The sequence below is a fragment of the Diabrotica virgifera genome, chromosome 9, assembly GCF_917563875.1.
Source record: "Diabrotica virgifera virgifera chromosome 9, PGI_DIABVI_V3a".
NCBI lineage: Eukaryota > Metazoa > Arthropoda > Insecta > Coleoptera > Chrysomelidae > Diabrotica > Diabrotica virgifera.
This window is the reverse complement of record NC_065451.1, coordinates 80,732,237-80,759,763: the sequence shown is the minus strand read 5'-3', so window position 1 is coordinate 80,759,763 and position 27,527 is coordinate 80,732,237. Positions and strand designations below refer to the sequence as shown.

Below are 27,527 nucleotides of genomic sequence, written 5' to 3'. Positions count from 1 at the left end.
CTTCTAACATTATAGCCACAAATTGGTTGCATTGCTCCTGTTTAGCTATATCATACTGATGACGACTAATAAGTCAGAAACACGTGTCTATGATTGCATTCCATCTTGTGCATATTTTGTTTTATATATATATATATATATATATATATATATATATATATATATATATATATATATATATAATAACAATCTCACTACGTTAAATAAACATAGCCTGGAGACACCGCATTTCACTGCAATGCAGTCACTAGTTCCTCGCTACTACCGCCTACTGCGATAACGGCCGTGGCAAGACTCCACGTCACTACTGTGGCGTCCGCCTAGGCATAGTTCCACCTCAATATACGGTGCATCTTTGCCAAGCCAGCTAATGCTAGTTCAACACGCTAGCAGCAGCTGTCGAGCCATTACTAGTTCAATTCGCTGGCAACGACTGATTTTATCATTCTCCTGGCTCGTCTTAAATATGCTCTCGATGCCCTCTCCTTCGGTTTCCCCCAGCGGTGCTATGAAGAAGGAATGCGCCAACACGGACACTCCTCCGGTCGTCTCTGGTAGAGCAGCTCATCGCTTGCCGAGGTATCATATCGTTACACCCCTTTCTCTTTGGAAAACAAAAAAAATGTAGCATACATTTTTATTGTGCCTTGTGTGCAACACGGCTTGGACTCATCAACGGTGCGGTCTTGGTTGGTTCGTCCTTACTTCGTAAACTGGTACTGGATGGCTGTCAAGAAGATGCTTCCCTCTGCAGATCTTGGGCGTGGTCCCTTCATATCCATTGGGACAGTGTGCCAAGGCTTTTCTACAGCAAATGGTCACATTCTTCCTGCTGGCTGCATCTGCGACGGTTTACTCTTGAGGCATGTACTTTCTTTCGGTTTTCTTTTCGCAAACTGGTCTGGGATGATTGCCAAGAAGACGTTTCCTTCTGTAGATCTAGTTCGTGGTCCCCTCAAATCCATTGGGACAGTTTGCCAAGGTTTTTCTACAGAAAATGGTCACATTTTTCTTGCTGGTTTTGTCCTTCTGAGACGTTCTCTGTAGGTTTAGAAGCGTCCTCAGAGGCTCCGTCTGTGTCCTTCACAGACCTAGTGTTGTAGGGTGATGTGCTACCCTTCGACATCACGGTAGGCTAGCTGGAAAACTCAAAAAAGACAAAATAGGGAAATTCTCTATATACGCAGAAAAATTTACTACCCCAGGAGTTGGGAGTCATAACCCAAAGCCTAATTTCCCCTATATGAGAGTAACGTTGCCTCCGGATGCACAAGATAAGGCTGAATGTAAGAGAAATCACCTACTTCACTTGTAATTCAGGACCCCTATTCACTAAAATGTAAGAGAACGCTCATATACTCCTATGCCAGTACTCTACTACTCTACTGGGTAAAAGTAAGAGAATTGCTAAATTTTAAGAGAGTGGACATGCGCCGTAGAATTATAGATGAAAGAAGGCCTATAAAATGAAGAAGAATCTGTATTGTATAAATATAGTTTATATTATGAAAGAAAGGTTAATGACATTTTAAAAAGGTTGTTGACTTATATTTGTATTTGGTTTTTATTGTTTTTTAATGGATGATGACGATATAATAATGTTAATGTTAATCGACGATGTTGAAGAGGCGGCAGAACAAGCTGAAAATAATATACCACGTCTCTATTTCCAACGGAAAGACCCTTTTTTGATGTTATCTGAGGTGAATTTTATTAAACATTTCCGTCTCAATAAAGACAGCTTTATACATATATCTTTGCGATGAACTAACCCCATTTTTACAAGTTCGCCAAAGAACATCTGGTTTGGATATTAAAACAAAGGTAATAAATTTAATTTTACTTGATACAGTTAGGTGTCTACTTATTATATTTTTGAAAATGACGAAACATTATTTTTAGTTGTTAGTGACCCTTTTATTTTATGGCCAAGGCAGCTACCAGGCAGTGACAGGTTCCAATTTTTTTTGTGGAATGAGTCAAAGCAGTGTTTGTCGATGCATTGAAGAAGTTACCAACGCTTTAAATAGGCCAGAATGCATTAGTAGATGGATCAGTTTTCCACGAAATATTGAGGAACTATCGCAGCGGAGAGCAAGGTAGAAGTAAATGGAACTTATACCGATTTTAGAAAGTTTTCAGTTTGACTTCTATTTTTTAGATTTTTTCAATCTACTGGTATTCCTGGGTAAATTGGGATCATTGATTGTACTCATGTGGCAGTTGTACGACCAATCCAAGAGGAACATATTTTTGTAAATAGGAAAAACTACCATTCCTTAAATGTACAACTGGTAATTTATTTTACGTTTTCACTTTTTTTGTTTTAAATTTCATTATTTTATGTATGTGATGAACATCTTCCAAGTAATGAATGTAAATGCTAATTTCCCAGGCAGTACACATACTGCTTACATTTGAGGGCAATCAAATATTTCAAATGTTCTCGAAAGAGTTTACAGAAGAGAACCTCAAAATAATTTTTTTGCTTGGCGATTCGGGTAAAAAAATTAACATAAAATGTTGATCAGGATCTTTACCATTGTTTCTTACAGGCTATCCTCTACGACCTTGGTTGCTAACCCCATTGAGAAACCCTGCGCCAGGTGCAGAGGAACGATTTAATAACGATTTTAAAAGAATAAGGAGCAGGATTGAAGGATGCAATGGTGTTTTGAAAAACAGATTTCGATGTTTACTTAAACATAGGGTTCTTCACTATCAGCCTCAAAAAGCAGCCAAAATAACAATGGCTTGTTGTGTGCTACACAATATTTGCATACATTATAGAATTCTCGAGCCTGACAGAGATGATGAATTCTTGAATGCAGATGTTGGAATAATTCAAGAAAACCCAGCTGCAGGAGCAGTGAATAATTTTGCGGCTCAGAATGATTTGGAAGCTGGAAGACTACTATGACAATTAATTATTGATACCCATTATAATTAATATTTAAAAAAAATGTAATTTTTTTGCATTTATACTCATTATAAGTACATTTTATTATAATTTTTTTATATTAGAAAATTCAATATATAAATATGCTAAAATGAAATATGTTTTATGGATATTTTAATCCTTTTCTTGAGATCTTCTTTTTAAATTTTTAAGCCAGCATTCAGTGCCATACATCGTAACTGGTCATACAGCTGTCATGTAAAACATATCTTTAAGTTTCATTGGAATTTTTCTATCACACAACACACCGCTTGCTTCTTTACATTTCATCCATCCTGCTCTAACTGTACTGGATGCATCTCCATCTATTTATCTATTTTTTTGCAGTGTTGACCACAAATACCTAAAACTATTGGTTTTTGAAACCATTTCACTACAGATATTCTGTCTTTGACCTACTCAGTTTTAAACCTTCTCCCTCGAGAGCTTGTCTCCACTTCTCAAGTCGCTGCTGTACTTCCCACTCAGTATTTCTTATCAGCACTACATCAAACACGACGGAATGTCACCCTGAAGGTCTCCAGTGATCTGGTCTAAAACTAATGAAAATATATACAGGTTTAGCACTAGGCCCTGATGCAGCCCTACTTCTAAATTTCTCAGTCTCTCCAACCCCTGTTCCAACACTAGTTGTCACTCCTTCATACATGCCTTTCACAAGACAAGTTTTACATACTCTCTATATTTTCTGTTCACCTCCTTTGGTGTTTAGTTCTTCATAGAAGTTGCTATACACTTCTGCCTTTTCCTTGTTCTCAAATTTCTTTCCTGTAGTTTTTCCAAGTATTTCCACAGCAACCTCTCTAATAATATTTTCCATAGTTCGTCCTAAATTATCTATCTGGATTGATTACCGCCACTTTTATATGTAATTAGTTAGCTCTCTCATTGCCAGTTCAAGCATATCACCTCCAGCATCATTTCTACTTCCAAATCCTAGTCCACTGTGAACCCCTTCATATTCACTTTTCTCCTGACCAACGTGTGCATTAAAATCACCTCCAGGTATTACTCTCTCTTCCGCTGGTAAGTCTGGAACTATATCCCTAATTGATCATAAAATGCTTTTCTTTCGTCATCACCCAAACCTACTTAAGGAACATACACACTACATTCAGCAATTCCCATTCACGACAAATTTAGTCATTATTCGGTAACTCGTTCTTACAACTTCTACTACTTTTTCTTTCATTTCGCTATCAGCAATTATGCCAACTCCATTTCTAGTGCTGCTTTTCCCTACACAGTTTGTAACCCTCATCCAACTCCTTCGTTCTCTCACCTTTCCACTTTGTCTCTTGAATACAAGCAATGTGCGCCGTTCTTCTCTTAAGTGCACCCACTAAGTCCATGTTTTTGCCTGTTAGGCTTCCTACATTCCAGCACCCTATCCTAAGTTTACTAACCTGCAATGGTGTTCCCCCTGAACTTAAGGTAAACAATACAACGATAAACAAATAAATGGTCGCAGACTGAAGGTAGGTAGGTAATAAAATAGTAAAACAATAAAATAAAATTATGTATTTACATTTTTAGGTGTCTCCACCATACATTTTGAAACCTTTCCGACCGTAGGTGAGCTCTCATTTTAACCCATCTATAAAATGTTTGTTTCTGTAGTAGGCTGCTTCAATATCATTTTTTTCCTTCATGAAAGCTAGATGTTTCTGACTTAGAGCAAGTGAAGTTTGTAGCCGAGCAGTCTTCGAAATTTTTCTAGGTGGTTGAGGTCTATCTTTTCCTTTTTTTTGTATTGGATATTCCAACGTGTAGTTGTGTTCCTGATGTGCCTGCAATAATAAAAATATGTTAAAAACTCTCAACGCCCATTTTTTAGTTGATTTGACTATTACCACATTGTTTTTCTCTTCAGTGTCGGTCACAATCTTTTGCTCTACTTTTTCCAGGAAAGAAATTAATAATAGGTACTTTATTCTAAATAATTTTAAAGAGAAAAAGTTACCTTTTCACTATCCATCTCGGCAATATCATATATAACATCCTCAAGAGGAGTTTCTGTAGAAGGCAAGCTCTAAAACATATTTGAACAAAAAATTTGTTTTAAAATATCATTTTACAGTAATGACTAATTTTAAGGAAACCCCAATTTTACTAGAATATATAATAAAACGAAACATTTAGTATAAGGTGGAAAGCGACACGGAATGTTTCATTAAATTTTATTTTATTAATATGTATTAAATATACTGGTTCAATTTTGAGCAGCTACTAAACCAGTTCAGTTAATTAAAATTAAATTTCTGTAGTAAGAACAGGCTTAAATTGAATTTGAGTTTTACCATAACAAAATTTGTACATAGCAGAGCACAGTTATAAAAAGTACTTACTTGTTCTACAAAAGAAAATTCTAATGGGGTTTCTTCAACACCAATCTCATCAGTCTGCATAGGGCCAATCATGCTTAAAACCCAAGTTTCTTGGTCACTGAGACTGCTGGAACATGTTGGGCCTCCTCCCGTCATATTCCTGTGACGTTTTATGGCAGCATTTTTTGCCGTTGCATTTTTTTTCATATCTTGCCATGTCTGTGAAAAAAAAAAAAAAGAAATAAGCTGCTGATTTCAATAATCGTACTTGTCACGATTGCATTTTAATATATAAAAAACTTACTTTTCTCCATTTTTTCCAATCTTTTGCTTGACCATTTGGGACACTATTTAAGTTTGTGGTAATTTCTTCCCAAAGTTGTTGGGCTTTTTTATATGTAAAAGTTGCAGTAAATTGCCCCCTACGCAACTCTTCATGTTGCTCCATGTAAATAATGAATAATTTCTTTTGTGCCTCACACAACATTTTTTTAATAAATAACTAAAAGTCCTTAAAAGTATGTATAGTTTATAAATAACATCAACCGCAATCGACAAGACAAAAGACAACGTGATACAACTAACCAAAAACTTTTCTTCTTCATTTCGTTTTCTCGTGAATATGGTTGTGGCTAGGCCTACAGTAGGTACATTTGAACTAAATAATAGGTCAAAGTAACTCGTTCGCTTTGGCAACGCTGGGTAAAATGTAGTAGACTCGCTGAATCATAGTGAATAGGGTTTTTTGGCACCATGTGAGCGATGACCGAGAGAGTACTCACACCGAGGAGTAAAATGTAGACTCGCTGAATCATAGTGAAAAGGGTTTTTTTGGCTCCATGTGAGCGATGACCGAGAGAGTACTCACACCGAGGAGTTGTCGTGCACGAGCACTCTCACGAGTTACAGAATACGGCTCCTGTACAGTTCTTATTCCATGAGACAACGTAGCTAAATAAAGGGTCGTTTAAACACAGCGATAAATCAAACAACTTATCAAGGTCAATCGAGTTGTTGCAACTTATCATTGTGTGTTGTGTAAACAGTGCATCGCACAACTTATCAAAGTTGGAGTTGGGTTGAAGGTGGTATCGCATTGAATCGCAGCGTCTAAACAGTGTTTCAACTTGTCATCACAACTAGTTGCTGTGACTTATCGTTGTGTTTAAACGACGCTTTAGGAAAAATTAGGGTTTTTGGCAAAATGATGGAAAATGTTCAGTAAAAGTTCGTACTTATATGGATATGAAAATATAAATATATAGAACGATAATATAAACCTAGAAATAGAGGATAAAAATAGCATCAAAAATATAGAATAAAATAGTATAGAAGTCGGAGACTCTAGAAAATAAAACGAGTTAAATTTCGATGTATATATTAAGGCGGATATACATATAAGCTCTGCTCGGTATGCGAGCCGCTCGCGCGCAGCATATTTGTTAGATTAGTACGTGTTTTCACGTGGCACACAAACGGCTCGCACATAACGCACCACGATCTAACTTCTGTCGGCTTTTCAACAAATGCTTTGATGGTTCGCAATACGTATTTGGACGGGTTTGCGAGTGGTTTGTTGGTTTTGGGGCGCCTGAGTTGAATATTTGTTAGTAATGGAGTGGTCGGAAGGAAATATCAAACTTATTGATGTTTACCGTGGAAAATGAAAATGAGATGATGACATTGAATATATTTAAACATGTTAGCTTGCAACCCCCAACTTGCAACCAATTTGCAACCAACTTGCAACCAACTTACAACCAACTTGCAACCAACTTGCAACCAACTTGCAACTCAACTTGCAACCAATCGGAATGAAAGCTTCTCCCGACGTCGGCCGATATCGGATCTGATCTGATCGGAGAAAAACGGATCCAATGTAGGCACCCACATTTAATACTAATTATCTACAATTACTAAATGTTCGTAAGTTTCCTCTGGATCGCGGAAGGTTCGTCAAAATAAAAAATTTTAACGAACATTAACCGCGCCACGAACGCGTGGCGCTCACACGGCGCGGAGTTCGCGGAGCGGATATGTATGTCCGCCTTTATGGTAAAATGGAGTAACGTGTCAGTTACTAAGAACACAAAGTATGAGACAAAGTAAAACACTAATTGCAGTCTTTACAATTTACTTTATAAACAATATCCGACTGCTGATCTTTAGTAACCTTGGGTTTAAATTTTGAAAAGTATCTTCCGGATGTTTTGGATGACTTATGTCCAACATTTATGTCATATTTTGCAAACATTTTCGACATTTTTTCGGAAAATCCATTAATGTAGGGTAGGGATATGTAATGTTTGTTTGAACTGGTGACCTTACTATTATTGTTGTTAGGTATGGTTTGGGTTTGGTTTAGATTGTTGTTGGCATTAGACTGATTTTTGATAGTGTGGAATCTTTTTTTAATTAGAGGGTTGTAAAATTCTGGTGGATAATTATTTTGTTCTAAAATATCTGTAACTTTTTTCAGATTTTCGGAATGGTATTGTGGGTTAGATAGCTTGATTGCTCTGTCTGTAAGACTGAAAACAACACTTCGTTTGTGACTTATCGGTGCATTGGTATTAAAATTTAAATATCTTCCGGACCAGACATCTTTTGTGAACCAGTTTGTAGTTATCAGTCTGTTATTGTTGTTGTATTCTAAACTTAAATCAAGAAAATTAATTTTGTTGTTTATTTCTGATTCGTATGTAAATTGGATGTTGTTATGAAAACTATTGAACATTTGAAGGGTGTAAACTATATCTTGATCCGGAATGCATAGTAAGCAGTCATCAACATATTGTTTGTAGAAATGTATGTTGTATTTTAATTTAGCAATGACTGTTGTCTCCAAAATTTCCATGATGTTTGCTATTGGTGCTGATATAGGTGAACCCATGGCCACTCCAGAAATCTGAGAATGGTATTCGTTTTCATGTTGAAAAAATGTAGAGCTAAGGCAGAATTTTACACCTTCCAAAAATTCTTTAAGAGGAAGAGAAGTATGTGTTTGGATGTTACTCCATCTGGTTTTGACACACTCTAAATCTATTTCAATTGGGATGTTAGTATATAGTGATTTTACATCGAAAGATAAAAGTTTGTGATTAATTGGTACATATTGTTTTGAAATAAAATTGTGAAAATCCCATGAGTCCTGTATATGATAATGAGTTTTACCGATTACATTTCCCAAAATGTCCGCAAAATATTTGGAGAGATTGTATGTTGGACTTCCAATGTTACTAATAACTAGGCGAAGAGGAATGTTGTTTTTATGCACTTTTGGTAGCCCATATATATATGAAGATGTGCCATTGTGAGATATTAATTTATTTTTCAATTTTAGGTCCATGTATTTGTTATTATACCATCTGTTAATGAGTGAATTTAAACCTGTTTGTATCTTATTTGTAAGATTTACTTTTTCTTTCCTGTATACTGTTTCGTCATTTAAAAGTAATTGAAGTTTGTTTAAATATTCAGATTTTAACATTATTACTGTTTTGTTGCATTTGTCTGCTGTTAAAATTAATAGGTTTGCATTTTGTTCTAGGAAGGTTTTAGTTTGTTTTAAATAATAGTTATATATTGACTTTTCTGGTGACATGCATATCTTTTTATCTTTTGAGTATAATTTGTGATTATGTTGACTGCTTTGCTTCTGATTTCGTTTATATTTGAATTATTAATATATGTTAGACCATTTTCGAGTCCAGTAATAATGTTAAATGTAGGAAACTTTTGTATAGGTAAAGAAAAATTAGGACCTAAACTTAAAAAATATTCTACACTTGGTGGTATGTTGCATTGGGTTAAGTTCATTAGACAACCATTTTCTGGATTTGAATTCTTTTTTAAGTGATTTTGTTTTTCTAATAGATGTTTAACTTTATTTTGATTACGGTTTTTAATTTTATTGAAATTATTTTCATATATAATTTTTTCTTTATTAAAAAATGCTTGTGTGAAATTACTATCATATTTATTAGTTATGTGTGAAATTACTATCATACTTATTAGTTATGTGGATCTTGTTGGTTTCTATTTGTTGTTCTATGGATTTAAGATTATGGCATGAGTCACTAAGTGTTAGTTGTATTAACTGTAAATAAAACTTTAATATAAAAGTTAATATAAAAGGTATATAAAAATTTACCTGTATACGTTTTTGTTTTGAAAATGTACGATTTGTCTTTAATTTTTATAAATTTTGGAATGAGCTGTAGTCTTTTACATCTTGTTAAGAAAATTCTTCTGTTTTTCTCTTTGGCCAGTTTATCCAATAGTCGGTGGTGGTTTTGTAGTGCATCTTTATGTGATTCCATTTTTGTGTGTGTGAAGGTGGTGATTAATTTTCAAAATGATGTTTTTATTTTGACTTGATGTTATTTTATATTTTTGGTGGAATTATCTTAGTATCGTGTATTAATCATTTGTAATCTATGAAATTGGTGTTATATTTCATTTTTACCGTAACGTTTTCTTTGGTAGATGGTGTTTTCTTTCTCTTGTGTTGTTATATAAAGGTGTTTAAACCCCAGCTGGTATTTATAGGTTGTTATTTCCTGACCGTGAATTTTTAATAGAAATATTTTTATTCCTGGATTTTTCGGTCTGATAAAAAATATAGAAGTGTATGTGAAAATATATTGTTAAAAGTGTACTTTTATTGTTAATACAGCTGTACTTACCAATTCTGATGTTATAATGTGGTTTAAAGAGGGTTGTAATTTTTTCGTGAGATTTCCAATGAAGCGTAATATTCTCTATTTGAAATCTTGTGGAGCATCTCTATCCAATTGTCCGTCATAATATTTTGGGTTGTAAATTAGTTGTTTTAGTATTGATTTCGAGTAACCGTTGTTAATAAATATATCAAGAAGTTTGCGTTTATTGGTACTTAGGAACTGATCATCACATATAAAGTATTATATTTTTTATAGCAAGGATTGTACTGTATTTTTGGTTTCTGAGGTGGTTGGATGAAAAATTTAAAAATCTGACTGATGCAGTAGGTTTTTGGTACCAAGCTAGGTGACAGGATTGTCTTCCGTACGAATTACTTTAGTGTCCAAGAAGGCTACGCTGTTGTTAGTTTCTCTTTCAACAATAAAAAGTATCTTATCATTGAAAGAGTTGAAAGTATTTAAGATGGTGTGGACCTGATTAATTGGTACGGAACAGATGATGTCATCGACATATTTATACCGGGTGGTGAATTGAAAAACGGGCCATAGGAAACTCAATGTAAAATTCTAAATTGTTGAATTCCTGCTTCCCTAATTATTTTACATCAAAAGTCATGAGAAACTATTTGTAGAGGATTAAAATCTGTATTAAAAACAAAAGTTAAAATTGTTCTACGATTTAAACAGAGTCCAAAATTTTGAAAAATAGAATACATTTGCCATACCTAAGTAAGTGCGTAAAAGGTCACACGTTACTATTTCTAACAGTACGCAAACTATTGACTGAATAAAACATCTTTATTATTACTACTTTCTCCTCAACTGAGGTCATCTTTTCGACTTTATTGTTTTTTAAACAATAAAAACGATAAAATAAAAATACTGACAGTTCAAAATATTGTTAATATAATAATTTCATTGTGACCGAAGGCAACCTTATACACATTGTTGCACTGTGTGTAGCCTAAATTTGGCAAATACTTTGATAAAATTTATTATATTTTACAACATTCTGGAATGTGTTTAATTCGTAGAACAATTTTAACAATTGTTTTCAATAAAGATTTCAATCCTCTACAAATAGTTTCTCATGTCTCTTGATGTAGAATAATAAGGGAAGCAGGAATTCAACAGTTTAGAATTTTACATTGATTTTCCTATGGCCCGTTTTCCAATTCACCACCCTGTATAGGAAAGGTAGTGTAAATGGGATGTTGATTATGGTGTTTTCTATTAGATAATCATCTAAGACAATAAGTACCAGTATACTGCTTATCGGACTACCCATAGGAGTTCCAAGGTTTGACGATAAAATATGTTGTTGAATGAAAAGGTATTTTTAAAGATGAAATTTTGAAATTTGAATTTTTGAAGTTTGATTTCTTTTTTGCGATTATATTCAGAGCTTTAACAACCGTGATTACCCCAGTTTCATCCAGATTAAAAATCCTGTTCGTAGAGAAAGGGTATTTCTGAAGAGCTCGACTATAGTATTCATAAAATTCTAGAAAATTTGTTTTATTAAAACTGATAGTTCTTGGAAGACTCGTATTTTCTGGTTTGTATAATGAAAGAGTTGGTTGCCTTTTCATAAATCCCTCTACCCAGTCTACACCTGCCATTTTATTAATTGAAACAGGCTGTATGACTTGTACACACTTCTAAAAAAGGTCAAACCGGCAAACAGGTGTATGTTCTCAAAGAAATTGAAAGTGTGTAAAAAAACTTTTAATAATCAGCTAAGTACTTTCAGCACATAACGTGCCATCATCAGAGCTTCCTAAAAGGACATTTAAGATAAGAGATTTTTTATAAACAAAAGATTGAAAAAACTTACGTCCTCTTATAAATCCTTCATAGAAGAGTAATTGTTAAAACTCACATGATAAATCATGGATACTGGGCAAAAGCCACAGATATTGGGTATAAAACCCTTAAAATTAAAAGTTATCACATCTAAATTCTTTTTTTTTTATTTTAAAAATTACAACATGGCTGCGTCAAACCGTTGTGAGTTCACGTGAACAGCTGAGCGCTGTCATTCATTCAAATGATAAAGAAGGAACCACTAATTTATGCGCCCTCTATATTGGTATGTAAATAAAAATTAATTAAATTAATTAAATTGAAAATGGCTAAAAGGCCATGTGTTGGTTAAATTAATTCTAAGTGAAGATACTAAATTTTTTTTTTAAAGTTAAATTTTCAAAATTACAAATATTAATATTGAAGTGAAATGTTAACGTGTACGTAAGTTATCAAAAATTCTTTTAAAAAACAAACCGTTGTGGTTTGACCAAGTGTAGAAAAGAAGTTAGATGAAAACAAACCAAGGAGAAGTCTCATTTGTAAGTTCAGAGTTCAAAAGCTGTTATTTTATAAAATTAACAAATTTACCAAAAGATTAAGTCAAATCTCAAATATTCTACTTATATGTAATCAATGAAAGAAAACTCAAGAATACCGAAAAAGTAATGTTCAAAATACCTACAGCAATTGTTGGGTATACTGTATACTAAACCAAAATTATTAAAGAAATTTCTTAAAGATAGGATCAAATTTACAATTTAATTGAATCTGAGTGTTAACACAGTTTTGAGGATTTCTTTTCATTTCTCTACTTATTTCTAGATCTTCTAGTAGATTAATTTTAGTATAGTTATTATTTGGTATGCTATGTAGGATCCTACTATCTCTTTGGGGACTAAAGCTGTGTTTCGATGCATGCAAATGATGACCAAAACTAGATTTATCGATCTTTGAAAGATGTTCTTTAATACGTGTATCCAACGGTCGCATCGTTCTACCCACGTAGGTCACACGGCAGTCACCACATGACAATTTATATATGCCACTTTTAGAAGTTTTTTTAATTCTGTCTTTAGTATGAGAAAAAATAGACCTGATGTTTTCTTTACATTTAAATGAGAGTTTTAAGTTAGGAATGTTATTTAAGATTTTGGCTATATTGTCTGAAGGATAACCTATGTATGATATAGATCTATACATAACTTCTGAATTGGAATTGTCAGGAGTAGCATTATAAGCTAGAGATCTATTCCTTTTATTCCTTAATTTGTTGAGTATGTTGTCAACTAAAGTAGGGGAGTAACCATTACTATATGCAAGTTGTTTAATAATATCTAATTCAGAAGTAAAATTTGTGTCTGATAATGGTAAGCTAAGTAAACGGTGGATATAGCAATAAAAAGATGCCATCTTCTGTTGAAAAGGATGATTAGAAGATCTAGGGATAGTGTGGTCAGTCTGAGTTGGTTTTCTAAAGACTGAAAAACTCAATTTGTTCTCTATTCTAGTCAATGTTAGGTCTAGAAAATTAATAGAATTGTTAGACTCTATTTCTAAAGTGAATGTTATGGCTGGATGTAAATTATTGAGTGAAACTAGAATATTTTCTGCATCAGAGGAATTTCCATCTATAATAGCTAACACATCATCCACATATCTGAACCAATACAAGATTTTTTGTAAAGGATTATGAACTGAAGAATGATTGTCAAAGATATTACACTCAAGGTTATTTAAGAACAAATCTGCTAGTACAGGTGATAAGGGATTTCCCATTGCAAGGCCTTGTGCCTGTCTATAAATAATATTGTTAAAAGAAAAGAAATCTTGTGACAAACATAATTTAAGTAAACCCAACATGTGGGAAATTGTACCTCTATTAGTGTTACTTTTAATAAGTAAATTCTCCACTGTAGGAATGGTTTCATCTCTTGGTACGTTCGTAAACAAATTACTTACATCGAAAGAAACTAGAAAGAAGTCTCTAGGTAAATTTAAAACTGACAATTTATTTACTAGATCAGTAGAATTTTTAACAGAATAATTAGGTTGCAAAGATATTGAAGATTGTAAAATAGTATTAATGAATTTAGACAATGCAACAACTGGAGTGTTATAAAAACTAACCACTGGTCTCATAGGAACATTAGGTTTATGAATCTTTGGCAAACCATATAGTCTAGGTATTTGAGGATTTGACAAAATGAAGGTTTTTTCTTTCATCTTATGTACTAGAAGGAAATCTTTATGTGTAGATAAGGTAGCTTTTAAGTTGGTAACTAATTTATTTAAAGGACTTCTATCTAAAACGTCAAAGTTGTTATTTCTTAAAAATTCTTCCGTTTTTTGAATGTAATCACTATGATGCATGATAATAAGGCAGTTACCTTTATCAGCTTTAGTAACGATAAGGTTATTACTATTCAATTTGGTAGATATTTGTCTAATCAGATGTAGTTGTTTAAAACATTTGATTTTAATGTTATTGACATTATTATTAAATTTGTTAAGATCTTTTAGTAAAGAAAGGAAACAATTACTTTTCAAGTTGGTTTTAGAAATGTAATCTAAAGGTAAACTTTCTATAACTGTGTCTATGTCAACTGAAAATTCTTCAACCATTTTATTGTTAAATGGTACTAAAGTAGAGAATTTTAATCCGTTAGACAAAAAATCAAGTTCTTTATTAGAAAAGGAGCAATTTGATAAGTTGATAAATCATATTGCTCCTTATCAAATTGCTCCTTTTCTAATAAAGAACTTGATTTTTTGTCTAACGGATTAAAATTCTCTACTTTAGTACCATTTAACAATAAAATGGTTGAAGAATTTTCAGTTGACATAGACACAGTTATAGAAAGTTTACCTTTAGATTACATTTCTAAAACCAACTTGAAAAGTAATTGTTTCCTTTCTTTACTACAAGATCTTAACAAATTTAATAATAATGTCAATAACATTAAAATCAAATGTTTTAAACAACTACATCTGATTAGACAAATATCTACCAAATTGAATAGTAATAACCTTATCGTTACTAAAGCTGATAAAGGTAACTGCCTTATTATCATGCATCATAGTGATTACATTCAAAAAACGGAAGAATTTTTAAGAAATAACAACTTTGACGTTTTAGATAGAAGTCCTTTAAATAAATTAGTTACCAACTTAAAAGCTACCTTATCTACACATAAAGATTTCCTTCTAGTACATAAGATGAAAGAAAAAACCTTCATTTTGTCAAATCCTCAAATACCTAGACTATATGGTTTGCCAAAGATTCATAAACCTAATGTTCCTATGAGACCAGTGGTTAGTTTTTATAACACTCCAGTTGTTGCATTGTCTAAATTCATTAATACTATTTTACAATCTTCAATATCTTTGCAACCTAATTATTCTGTTAAAAATTCTACTGATCTAGTAAATAAATTGTCAGTTTTAAATTTACCTAGAGACTTCTTTCTAGTTTCTTTCGATGTAAGTAATTTGTTTACGAACGTACCAAGAGATGAAACCATTCCTATAGTGGAGAATTTACTTATTAAAAGTAACACTAATAGAGGTACAATTTCCCACATGTTGGGTTTACTTAAATTATGTTTGTCACAAGATTTCTTTTCTTTTAACAATATTATTTATAGACAGGCACAAGGCCTTGCAATGGGAAATCCCTTATCACCTGTACTAGCAGATTTGTTCTTAAATAACCTTGAGTGTAATATCTTTGACAATCATTCTTCAGTTCATAATCCTTTACAAAAAATCTTGTATTGGTTCAGATATGTGGATGATGTGTTAGCTATTATAGATGGAAATTCCTCTGATGCAGAAAATATTCTAGTTTCACTCAATAATTTACATCCAGCCATAACATTCACTTTAGAAACAGAGTCTAACAATTCTATTAATTTTCTAGACCTAACATTGACTAGAATAGAGAACAAATTGAGTTTTTCAGTCTTTAGAAAACCAACTCAGACTGACCACACTATCCCTAGATCTTCTAATCATCCTTTTCAACAGAAGATGGCATCTTTTTATTGCTATATCCACCGTTTACTTAGCTTACCATTATCAGACACAAATTTTACTTCTGAATTAGATATTATTAAACAACTTGCATATAGTAATGGTTACTCCCCTACTTTAGTTGACAACATACTCAACAAATTAAGGAATAAAAGGAATAGATCTCTAGCTTATAATGCTACTCCTGACAATTCCAATTCAGAAGTTATGTATAGATCTATATCATACATAGGTTATCCTTCAGACAATATAGCCAAAATCTTAAATAACATTCCTAACTTAAAACTCTCATTTAAATGTAAAGAAAACATCAGGTCTATTTTTTCTCATACTAAAGACAGAATTAAAAAAACTTCTAAAAGTGGCATATATAAATTGTCATGTGGTGACTGCCGTGTGACCTACGTGGGTAGAACGATGCGACCGTTGGATACACGTATTAAAGAACATCTTTCAAAGATCGATAAATCTAGTTTTGGTCATCATTTGCATGCATCGAAACACAGCTTTAGTCCCCAAAGAGATAGTAGGATCCTACATAGCATACCAAATAATAACTATACTACAATGAATCTACTAGAAGATCTAGAAATAAGTAGAGAAATGAAAAGAAATCCTCAAAACTGTGTTAACACTCAGATTCAATTAAATTGTAAATTTGATCCTATCTTTAAGAAATTTCTTTAATAATTTTGGTTTAGTATACAGTATACCCAACAATTGCTGTAGGTATTTTGAACATTACTTTTTCGGTATTCTTGAGTTTTCTTTCATTGATTACATATAAGTAGAATATTTGAGATTTGACTTAATCTTTTGGTAAATTTGTTAATTTTATAAAATAACAGCTTTTGAACTCTGAACTTACAAATGAGACTTCTCCTTGGTTTGTTTTCATCTAACTTCTTTTCTACACTTGGTCAAACCACAACGGTTTGTTTTTTAAAAGAATTTTTGATAACTTACGTACACGTTAACATTTCACTTCAATATTAATATTTGTAATTTTGAAAATTTAACTTTAAAAAAAAAAAATTTAGTATCTTCACTTAGAATTAATTTAACCAACACATGGCCTTTTAGCCATTTTCAATTTAATTAATTTAATTAATTTTTATTTACATACCAATATAGAGGGCGCATAAATTAGTGGTTCCTTCTTTATCATTTGAATGAATGACAGCGCTCAGCTGTTCACGTGAACTCACAACGGTTTGACGCAGCCATGTTGTAATTTTAAAATAAAAAAAAAAAAAGAATTTAGATGTGATAACTTTTAATTTTAAGGGTTTTATACCCAATATCTGTGGCTTTTGCCCAGTATCCATGATTTATCATGTGAGTTTTAACAATTACTCTTCTATGAAGGATTTATACGAGGACGTAAGTTTTTTCAATCTTTTGTTTATAAAAAATCTCTTATCTTAAATGTCCTTTTAGGAAGCTCTGATGATGGCACGTTATGTGCTGAAAGTACTTAGCTGATTATTAAAAGTTTTTTTACACATTTTCAATTTCTTTGAGAACATACACCTGTTTGCCGGTTTGACCTATTTTATTAATTACCCAACTGTCTTGAGACTTTGTTTCCAACCTAAAAAAACAATAAGTCAGCCTGATTTATTACCTAAGCACTTTTAAGCAGATGAACTTATTTTATTGCATATTCGAAGGCCAATGTGCGGAAAATTTTATATGTCATTCCATAGTTCATTTCAATGCATTTCAGAACATATTTCTCTAGAAGTTCTTCTTATTTACTGTTAAATACCTGCCGAAAGGTATTTTTAGACGAGAACTTTTCTTGAGGATTTGGAAGATTGTCAAAATCATCCTCCATTTTAAACCGTAAAAAGTACAGTATGAGTTAATCCATAAACTTCGGCAGCTTTTCTTAATGATAGCTGTTTTTTAACGCATTCGATAGCTTTCTGAATGTCTTCCTCGTGAAACGCTGTTTTTCGTTTTTTAATGTAATTTCTTACCATTTTAAAAGTCTCAAATAAATTGATAGTTTGTAAGTTGATAAGAGCCACATTTTAAAATTATTTTGAAATATACAGGGTTTCCCAATAAATTTCGGCATATCAAAGTTATATTTTTTCGTATGGAACACCCTGTATTTTATTGCATTTTTTAATTATCAACAAAAAATAAGGTATAGTTTCATAAGACTTCTCTATACCTGAATACGCAGGCTCCCTACTTTTAATACACTACCATGTAGTTTTAAAAATTTTAATTCACTAAGAACTTTTCAAAAAAACTTACAGCAATTATTAATAAGCCATGCCTTTTATTCAGTACGTGAATTTACAGAATGCTTAGCTCTAATTATTTAAAAGATGTCCGATGTCTGTGGCGAATGTTAATTTTTGTATTTAACATGGTTTATACAATAATTGTTGGCAACTTTTTGTTCATTTGTCTTGTACTGTATAGTACTTTTGATTGTAACTAGTGTTGTAATGTTTTATTGTAATTTTTGACATGCCCTATGCATACGTGTATGTAACAAATGGTTAATAAAAATATCTATCTATCATGTGCAGAGTGTTCTGAGTTATGTTGACGACTGTTCTTAAAATGTAAAGTTTTAAAAGAAGGCTTATTCTTAAGTTATTTAAGAAATTATAAAAAAATACTTCTACATCTAAATAGCTCGATAATGATTTGATTATTTGCAAAATTAATTTTTTTATTGTTAAACAACGCTATAAACACATGGTGCTCGAGTGATGTTTTCAATGCATCTCTCATTTAAAATCGAACGAGTAGGCGCGCCCACAAACAGGTAATTTCTACGTAGCATGCATTAAAACGCATGCTTTGGGCACGGGAAACACTATTTGTTTCTAGCTTTGTTTGACAATAAAAAAATTAATTTTTAGCTACGCAAATAATCAAAACCGGTATAATTTGACTTGAACTTTCAAATGCAGTAAGCAGAATGGCTATTTTATTTTTTAATCAAAGCTTGACACAGCTTGACCGCGGCATCTTTGAGATTGGTGTCAAATTTTTAAACTGCGGAAACAAGCACTTTTTCCGTCAAAATATTTACTCTCTGGTCATAAGTTAACTTCTGAGCTTTGAAGCATTGGCAGCTTTCGTCTGCATTTTTTGCAAAATACACATCTATTCGTTGTACTATCAAAATTCATTAAACCCATCGCAGAAGGAAACTGGGGTCCTTTCTCTTTAGGCATCCTCATTTTCCGAGCATTCCGTTGAAAATTCTAAGACCTAGTACCTGATATGTTAAAGCCCTCGGCCGCTATGGAACAGTGCTGTTCGTTATCTACTTATTCTTCAAAAATTGCACCAAGCTTTTGAGACGATTTTCTATATTGGAAATACCGGCATTATTAATCGAAGTTTGTGACCCAATACCTTCCGGTAATCTTTGCCACAATCACTGCTACAGTTGATTCTACAAGGCAAGATTTAGGGCAGGAGAGCCTGGACGTAGACGTATATCCTGGCTGGCCAATCTTAGGAAGTGGACTGGTCTAACGTCAACTGATCTATTTTGAGCTGCCGTAAATAGAAACAAGATGGGTCAATGTGGTCGCCAACATCTCCAGAAGATAGGCACTTTTAGAAGAAGAATCTTTGTCATACTCTTAATAAATCTAAAGGTAAACACGATTCGACTAAAGGAAATAACATGGCCGCGTATTTATCCGACTTTATACCTAATGTCTCTAACCTATCATAAAATAAAGAAATGTCTAATTTATTGACAGGCGAAGTATTATTTATTACTAATTTAGGCAATTCCCGAATATATACTTCGATTTGCAAATCGTCGCGACCGAAACGCGAAATAAGACTGAATTGAATTAAATACTTAACTTTATCGTTCAAGTCTATGTCCGAATCATTATGTATCTTTTGGAACTGAGACCAAAAAGGCAACCAGTTTTTAATATTCCCGTATTCCTGTATGCTCCCTGTACTATCACCAGTTGTCATAGAAGCCATATCATCCTCCACGGATGCGGCTATCCTTGTTTGTACCCGTTCCTCGAACTGTATGTTCAGTTCTGCAAACTTCCTAATGTAGCTGTCACTGCTTTCCATTTCTGCTAATAGATCTTGTTCACTGGTATCCTCGTTATATAGGAGATCATAAATTTCGTCATCTATTCTTTTAAATCTTCCATTTGCTGACGTAATAGATCTAAGGAAATATTGATCAATCGTACTTCACCTTCCTGGCCCGATAAAAGGTCTTCTAACTGTGTTGCTGCTTTGCTGAAGGTGGTACAAAGCACTTTGCGATGTTTCTCCTTGTTATCCATTTTTCACAGCAAACTCATTCGAAACACACACGTTTACCGAAACTAGAGGCGAAACGGGATAAAGTTTGACCAGCGTTCGTCGACACACTTTTTCGCCACCCCTCGTATCCACACAGGATTAACTTTAACTCAAAACTGTTCTGTCACACACGGTCGACAAATTAGGTGGGGCACTGCTTGAAAACTACCCGTCGTCAACAAATACCCCAGGTTTGAAAGTAAATAAAAGTCTCCTTATTAAAAAAGCCTCTATCTAATTTAATTCTAAGTCAGCTTAAAAGGTTGCACAAAATAATAACGAAAATTAACGATCATTAATGGATCTAAGGCAACGTAAAATAATTAAAAAGAATGTACCGGCAATACGGAATGTCAAACGTTCATTGCGGTATCTGATAGACTTCTGAATGCAATGTCTTACATTACATCGCCACCGGCCAAATTCTGTGCCAGCGTATGGTAAGGTTTCCGCTCACGCAGCAAAACACTTAATCGCATGACATAATTCTCTGAATCAATTAGTATCAGAAACAAAATAGATCTGTCTGTGCGTGAAAGACTGCGGCGGTGTTTATACTATGAAAAATATTCTTTAATCAATGCTTTGAACCTCTTAATGAATTAACGGTTTCTGAATACAGGTTGGACTCCAAACAAACAACTAAAATTAATACAATATTTAAATGGGTCGAACAATAATGTATCTGTGGGTTACAATTGTATTGACGAATTTTCCGTGCAGATGCACTAGTGCGGCAGATTCGTGCAAATATTATAAGAATTGCACATTTAATGATACAAGCATATAATTTGGTCCACATATACTGCACATATAAAGGTTCAAATTTATATATGAGGCCATCTCAGATTTTGCCTTTTAATTCGGAATTTTTCTTTCTTTGCAATTCGGAAAGGCCTAAAGTGTGGTACGTGGAAGAATCTGAGAGAGGAGGATATGGGACTACTAATGAGGGGAAACAACCCCCGAAACCGGTATAAACTCTTCCTGCACTCTCGGATTTGACCATAGTATTATGCAGCTGCTGTATTTTCGTGTTGCAAAGAAATTGAGAATGTTTATACATTTTTAATTCATTTACTCTTTTGTTTGAGTATTAAGGAATCTTTCTTGTTGGAGCTTTTACCACGCTGAGCAGATGAGTTGGGAATTATTTAAAATTCTCTCATCTTAATTTCCTCGGCATCCTGTATGATTTATAAATTTTGAAAATCTCAGGAGGTGTAACCAAAGAAAGTATTCCACCTGTTGTCAATCTGGTGGTATGGAGACGATATTTATTGTCGTTTTCTGTGCTACTTCGATTGATAACTTACTTTGTTTAATTTTTTTTCAATTTTTCACCCTGTATACATTAATTTTTCAAAATGGTAATACCACCATCGAAAAGACCGTAAAAATATGTTTTGGGAAATATTTTTTTGAACTTTTTAGTTGTGTTAATTACCATTTAATAAATGCATAACGTATCTTCACATGTACATATCGACTCATCCAGCGAAGACTATAGTAACTCATTTTTTTAAGTTTTCGAATAAAGCAAGATAAAGTTTTGATTAATGCAAAAAATCAGGGGTTCTTATTTACTAAATTGTTTTTATATTTCGTCGCTTGGATGCAGAAGTAGCCTAAGTCACAAAATGTTAATTTTACAGGAGAGCATTTTTTAAATTTTTTTCCCAAAATATTATAAAATTCTTTTATCAGAAAATTGTATGACAATATTTAAGCAGCTACTTTCCATACAGTTCTTTGCTTTCACGATAAAAGCCACGTTCTAAAAATAAAATGGACATAGAATAGTAAAGTACCGATGTAGTCTATATCCAAATTTGGACATAGAATATACTTACATGGAAGTACTTAGGCTAGTTCTGCTTCATCCATAATATTAATAAACTAAGCATGTAGTAGGTATAGGTAAAAATTTTTTTTTATTTTACAAAATAGTCGCATCAACCTCGGAGGTTATTAGCGACATATACATATACATAAGGTAATTTATTTACAGATGTTAGATTTTGTTAAATACATTGATATCTTTAAGGAATTTTACCAAGTGTTCAATTTTACAATTTTCTCCTAAGATTTCACTTGTTGATCCGATGATGTGGTTGTTCTGTCTCTGCAACTGGTATTTTGGACACTCTGCAAGTACATGCTTAACACTTAGTGGGATATTACAGTTTTCACATAAAGTGGGATTAGTGTGACCAATTATGTGTCCGTGGGTAAGTCGGGTATGTCCTAGACGAAGGCGAGTAACAATGTCATGGTGAGTTCTGTTGTGAATTTGAGATTCCCACGGTTTTTCAAACGTTTTCACTTCGCGAAGTTTTGAAGTTGAACTGTCCCACTGGTTTTGCCACAGATTTTTGACTTTCACTTTAATAAATGATTTTAAATCATTAAGAACTACATCTCTCACTTCACTCGCGGTTTCACTGTCCCTGGCTTGTTGGGCTGTCCGATCCGCCGCTTCATTTCCTTGGAGGCCAATGTGTGAAGGAACCCATAGGAATTGTACAATATGGTTGTTGTTTTGAATGGTAGCTAGTTCTTTTTTAATTAGGAAAGCAATTGGATGCTTCGTTTACAGTTGGTTAATGGTATGGATGGAACTGAGGGAATCGGTAATTATAAGAGCATTGGATATATTACTGGAGTTAATATGAACGAGAGATTGATAGATGGCGTATAGCTCGCCAGTATGTATACAGCTTAAGGATGGTAGTTTATACTCAAGTGTACTATTTGGAGTAATGACAGCTGCCCCAACTCCAGTAGATGTTTTAGAAGCGCCTGTATATATATGATAGGATTTAGAAAATTTTGTTAGTTTGTTGAATGTTATAGTTATAATTATTGAATGTTCAGCTCCTGGGATAATTCAGTCGATGTATCCGTGTCAGGTTCTTCATCCTCGTAGTTGTCTTTTGTGAGCTGTCTCGTAATTTTTTTGTTAAGCTTTGTACATTTCAATTTTAATGAGCGTTCGGATGTATATGAATGAATTTTGGTTATGAGTTTTTTAAATCCTAGAATGTCTACTGTATATTTATTTACAACGCTGATAACATCTTTTGTTCCATGAGCGTTTTCAAATAAATCAACTGTTTCCTCAAAAGTTAATATTTGCTTTTCGGAATTGAATAATTCTTTAATTGGTTGCATTAGCGTTTCTAATGGTATTGTTGATATTTTTGTTTTTATTCTTTTTTGTTTCTGAGTTGGCTTTGAAAATACATCGTCACTAGCTGATGTCTCAATCGGGGGTGATATTGCTTCAGATACAGTTCGTTTGGAGGATGATTTAGATGTATTTTCTTCGTTGGATACGCTAAATTCTTTTGGTGCTGGATTCTCTTTATTTTCATTAACCGAGCAAGAATTATTGCTTAGACTGGAAGATGAAGGCTGGTTAGTTATGACTATGTGAGGTGAGGGGGCTGATGAGGTGGATATATTTGGTTTAGATATCACTGGCATTGTATTATCTGTAGTTGATGTATCAAGAGGTGTTAGGTTGGTTGTAGATAATATTTTTGTTAGTGGCGTTGAATTATTTGATATGTTTGTAGAAGTGCATGTTGTTGAAGGTGTAATAGCAGTCGTTTCTGTTGAAGTTACTGTACTAGGTTCGTTTCTGTTTGAAAGTGTAGCAGTTGGGACAGCTGTTTCTGAGTGATTTACATTTACTGAGCAACTACTGGAAATATGGCCATGTTGTTTGCAAATGAAACATAAGTTGTCTAATGTCAAAAAAATTCGATTTGTAGTATCTTCATGAGTTATTAAAATGGTATCGGGAATTGGACCTGTGGGTGGAGATACGTAAATATGTCGACGGAAACTGAGTACATGTTTGTATTCAGGATTGTTGGTTCCTATTCGCAAAAATGACATTGATGAAGTTGGTTTTAGCCCTAAGAGCAGTAGTTCGTTTTCTATTACCTTATGCGGGATAGTGGGAGAAACATTGGATATTAGGAGTCTTTCACTTGGAGTAAATAGTCTACGGACTTGAATTTGTGTATTGTTTACAGTGATGAAACCTCTACTGTTTGAAAAAAATTCATCTACGACTTGTTTGGTTGAGAAATAGATACAGATACGATTGTTGGTGATTCTTGATGAAAAAATAATGTGTTTTGGACTAACTAAAGCTCCTACCGCTAACAAGTATTCTTCTAATTTAACATCGTTGAGAGAATTAAAAACTACTGCTTGTAGCTTGGATGGATAGATTGTTTCTTTTTGTCTACTAGCTGCAGCAGAGTAAGATAAAGGTTTTTGTGATGTGGATTGCGATAATGATTCATCGCTATTATTAGTGACGTCGAATTCCATTTCTCAACACCATTTGATTTTCCTAAGTACGGACCTGTTCCGCTTCGGCTTTTGGTAATTGTCTTTAAAGACAAAAAATTGGTGTCGATTAATGACTGGTGTTGTTTATTGACGGTTTTATAAACTTCTTTGGTTATGAAATACTTATTAATAGAAAAATATGTACTCACAGAAAATGTTTTTCTATACACACTTAACTAACACTATTATACTTGATGTTAACGTAGTGTAAGAATACTATGATTGGTTTTTGTAAGTTAAATTTACTATTTGTCAGGATCGATCAAAAAGCATGTGTGCTTATTCGATATCAGTGCCGGACTCCCAGGTAAAAATTATTTTAACAAAAAACAGTGTACTTACTCATATATCATTGTTGGCTTTCATGTTTAAAAAATAAGTTTTGAAAACAAATGGGCCGTGAAAAAAAGACAAAAAAATATTATTACTTAAAAAAAAATTGAACACATGGAACAAAATAGGAAATAAATCGCATAAATTTAACTTAAAATTAGGAACTAATAGTAAACAGTTAGGAAAATTTAAGCATCAACATCTGAGTCTTCCCCCGCTTTTTTTTTCGTCATAAGGAAGGTTTTTAAAAAAGTCATGATATTGACATGAAATAACTTTCTTCTGGCAAAGAAATTGCAAATGATCGTATTTCTTTTTTGTTAATGGAATCTGTCTCATATAGTTCGGCTTCAGTTCAATATCTTCTATGTTAATTTGGAGTATCTTTCTACCCTTTTTAACCAGATTAATTTTTTTAAATTCAATGTCTTCAAAGTTGTATTTAAATAAACACATGAGTAATGTAATTGTATAAGGAAAATAAGTATTTATTTCTGTTTTGCCCGGCACAATTGTCAGAAAAAAATGAAAACTCATTCCTACCTTGTTCAATATTTTGCTTTATAAAATTCAAAAGGCAACTACCTATTTCACAAGAGCCCCTCTTGCCTATGGTCTCGTACCACATATAACAAGTGCATTCCTTATTACCCAGATTGAAAATAGTAAAGTTATAAGTTGATAATTTTAGCTTATAATAAGCTAATCCAACTTTCGACTTTGGTACTGTAAATATTTGTTGTAAATCGAATACTGCACAACAAATCTGTTGATTCTCCTCAGCTCTTTTTTTCTGCATCCCTAAATTCCCTGGCTAAATTCTTATTTTTCAAGTGCAGTTGATGCATTTCTTCAGCTGCTTATTTCTCTTCAGTAGACGATTGTTCGAATCCATGACAAATATCGCACAAGTCTTACTTTGGCTGAAAGAATGACATATTAAAATCGGAATTAAAGACAGATCTGTATACACTTTCCGTTGCTACTTCAGTAATGTTCCTATCGGAACAATATTCCTTATATAAAGAATACATTCTGGAAATATTAAGAGATGCAGGTAAATATAAACGTGTTGTATTTTTTCTGCAATAGTGACTTTCAATGGTCTGAAAGGAATTTATATGTTCCCGAACTGATTCTTTCACAGATTCATTGAGTAATGAGTTTTTGCATGCCATTCCTCTTCCTTCTTCGGAAACCATACCAGTGGAACAAGTTTTATTAAACACAGTTTTAACTACCTGACACTTATACATAGAGTATTTAAAAAGAAAATCTTACACACAGGTACTTTGATGTTATCTTTTATGAAAGAATAATCATATGTGAACGCTCTTCTACTCTGTTGGTTTGGAGAAGACGATTCTTCATTTTCCTCTGCAGCAATATTTCCATTCTTTCTTTTAATTCTTGTTCGTTCTTTATTTTTTCTTTGTACTAATTTTGAAATGAAATATCGTTGTCTGTTGATGTCTCCAAGATTCCAGTAACGACCAAATATAGATTGTCTTTCTTTTTCAGAAATCTTCTCGTTACATTTCATTCTACAATTACACGGATCTTTCATTTTGCGGGATGGTTGACGTTTATTTTTCCTTATATTCTTTGCCGCTATTTCGAGATGTCTTTATTACATTTCTTCTCCAGGCAGTCGGATTTCTTTTTCTTTTGCGTGACTTTCTTATTGCGACTTCTTCTTGATCAGGCTCGTGATCCAACAAAACAAATTCGGGATCATTTTCATCGTTATCCGAACCATAAGCATTTCTTCTTCAGGCAGTCGGATTTCTTTTTCTTTTGCGTGACTTTCTTATTGCGACTTCTTCTTGATCAGGCTCGTGATCCAACAAAACAAATTCGGGATCATTTTCATCGTTATCCGAAGCATAAGGATCAGACTCAGAGGATGACATGTACAAATCATTTTCAAATAAATTCGTGTTAACCAATTTGACAGATCTCCTGGTTTTGGAATCACTAGATTGGTCGAACAGTTTTTTTGGCGATGATTTGTGATGCTCACTTGGCCTGAAACTGTTAGATTCTTCAGTATAGTTTGTCCGATAAATATTTCTCGTAATGGTTTTGTCGATGTCTCATCAAATGAATTGGAATTAAAGTATGTTAAAGTTTCCCAAAAATGTTGTAGCACATTCGATGGTTCTAAATTTGCAGAATCCATTAACTTAACGGCATATTTTGGAGGTATCGCATCATCATTGGCCGCTGAAGTTAACATTTTATCTGAAACAACAATAATGTTTATTGCCATAATAGTTACTATTATCTAAAATAGTTTCATTGAGAACAAACTTTAGACCTACTCACTATAAGATAAAGTCACCCTATATTGACATTCCTGCGACGTTTTTAAAATTTTTTCATCTAGATCTAGACTATTAAGCACAAAAAATAGTTCACGTAATGTTTGTGAAGACCAACTTTTGGAAAGCTTATTAGATAATTTTTTTTTTTTTAAAGTAAGTATTTAAAATATTTAAATAATATTTTGTTTAATGACTTTAGTAAATGTATATTATGTATTACACAAAAGAAAGCTATATGAAAATGATAGGGGATCAACAATGAATGCGAAGTAGATAAGAATGGGGTTATAGGGAGTCAATAATGGATGAACCAGCATTTTTTTAATATTTCCCCTTTTTATCAAGCAATATAATTTTA

General features: G+C 33.0%; 1 protein-coding gene across 1 annotated transcript; it reads right to left on the bottom strand.

Moving 5' to 3' along the window:
- Positions 1 to 4,542: 4,542 nt before the first annotated feature.
- On the bottom strand, positions 4,543 to 5,734 carry LOC126891040 (uncharacterized). The gene is made up of 4 exons (XM_050660219.1): positions 5,591 to 5,734; positions 5,308 to 5,505; positions 4,923 to 4,991; positions 4,543 to 4,749 (listed from the first exon to the last, which is right to left on the bottom strand). Exons 1-4 carry the CDS (start codon positions 5,732 to 5,734, stop codon positions 4,543 to 4,545), a joined length of 618 nt encoding a protein of 205 aa, XP_050516176.1.
- Between the last annotated feature and the right edge of the window lie 21,793 nt (positions 5,735 to 27,527).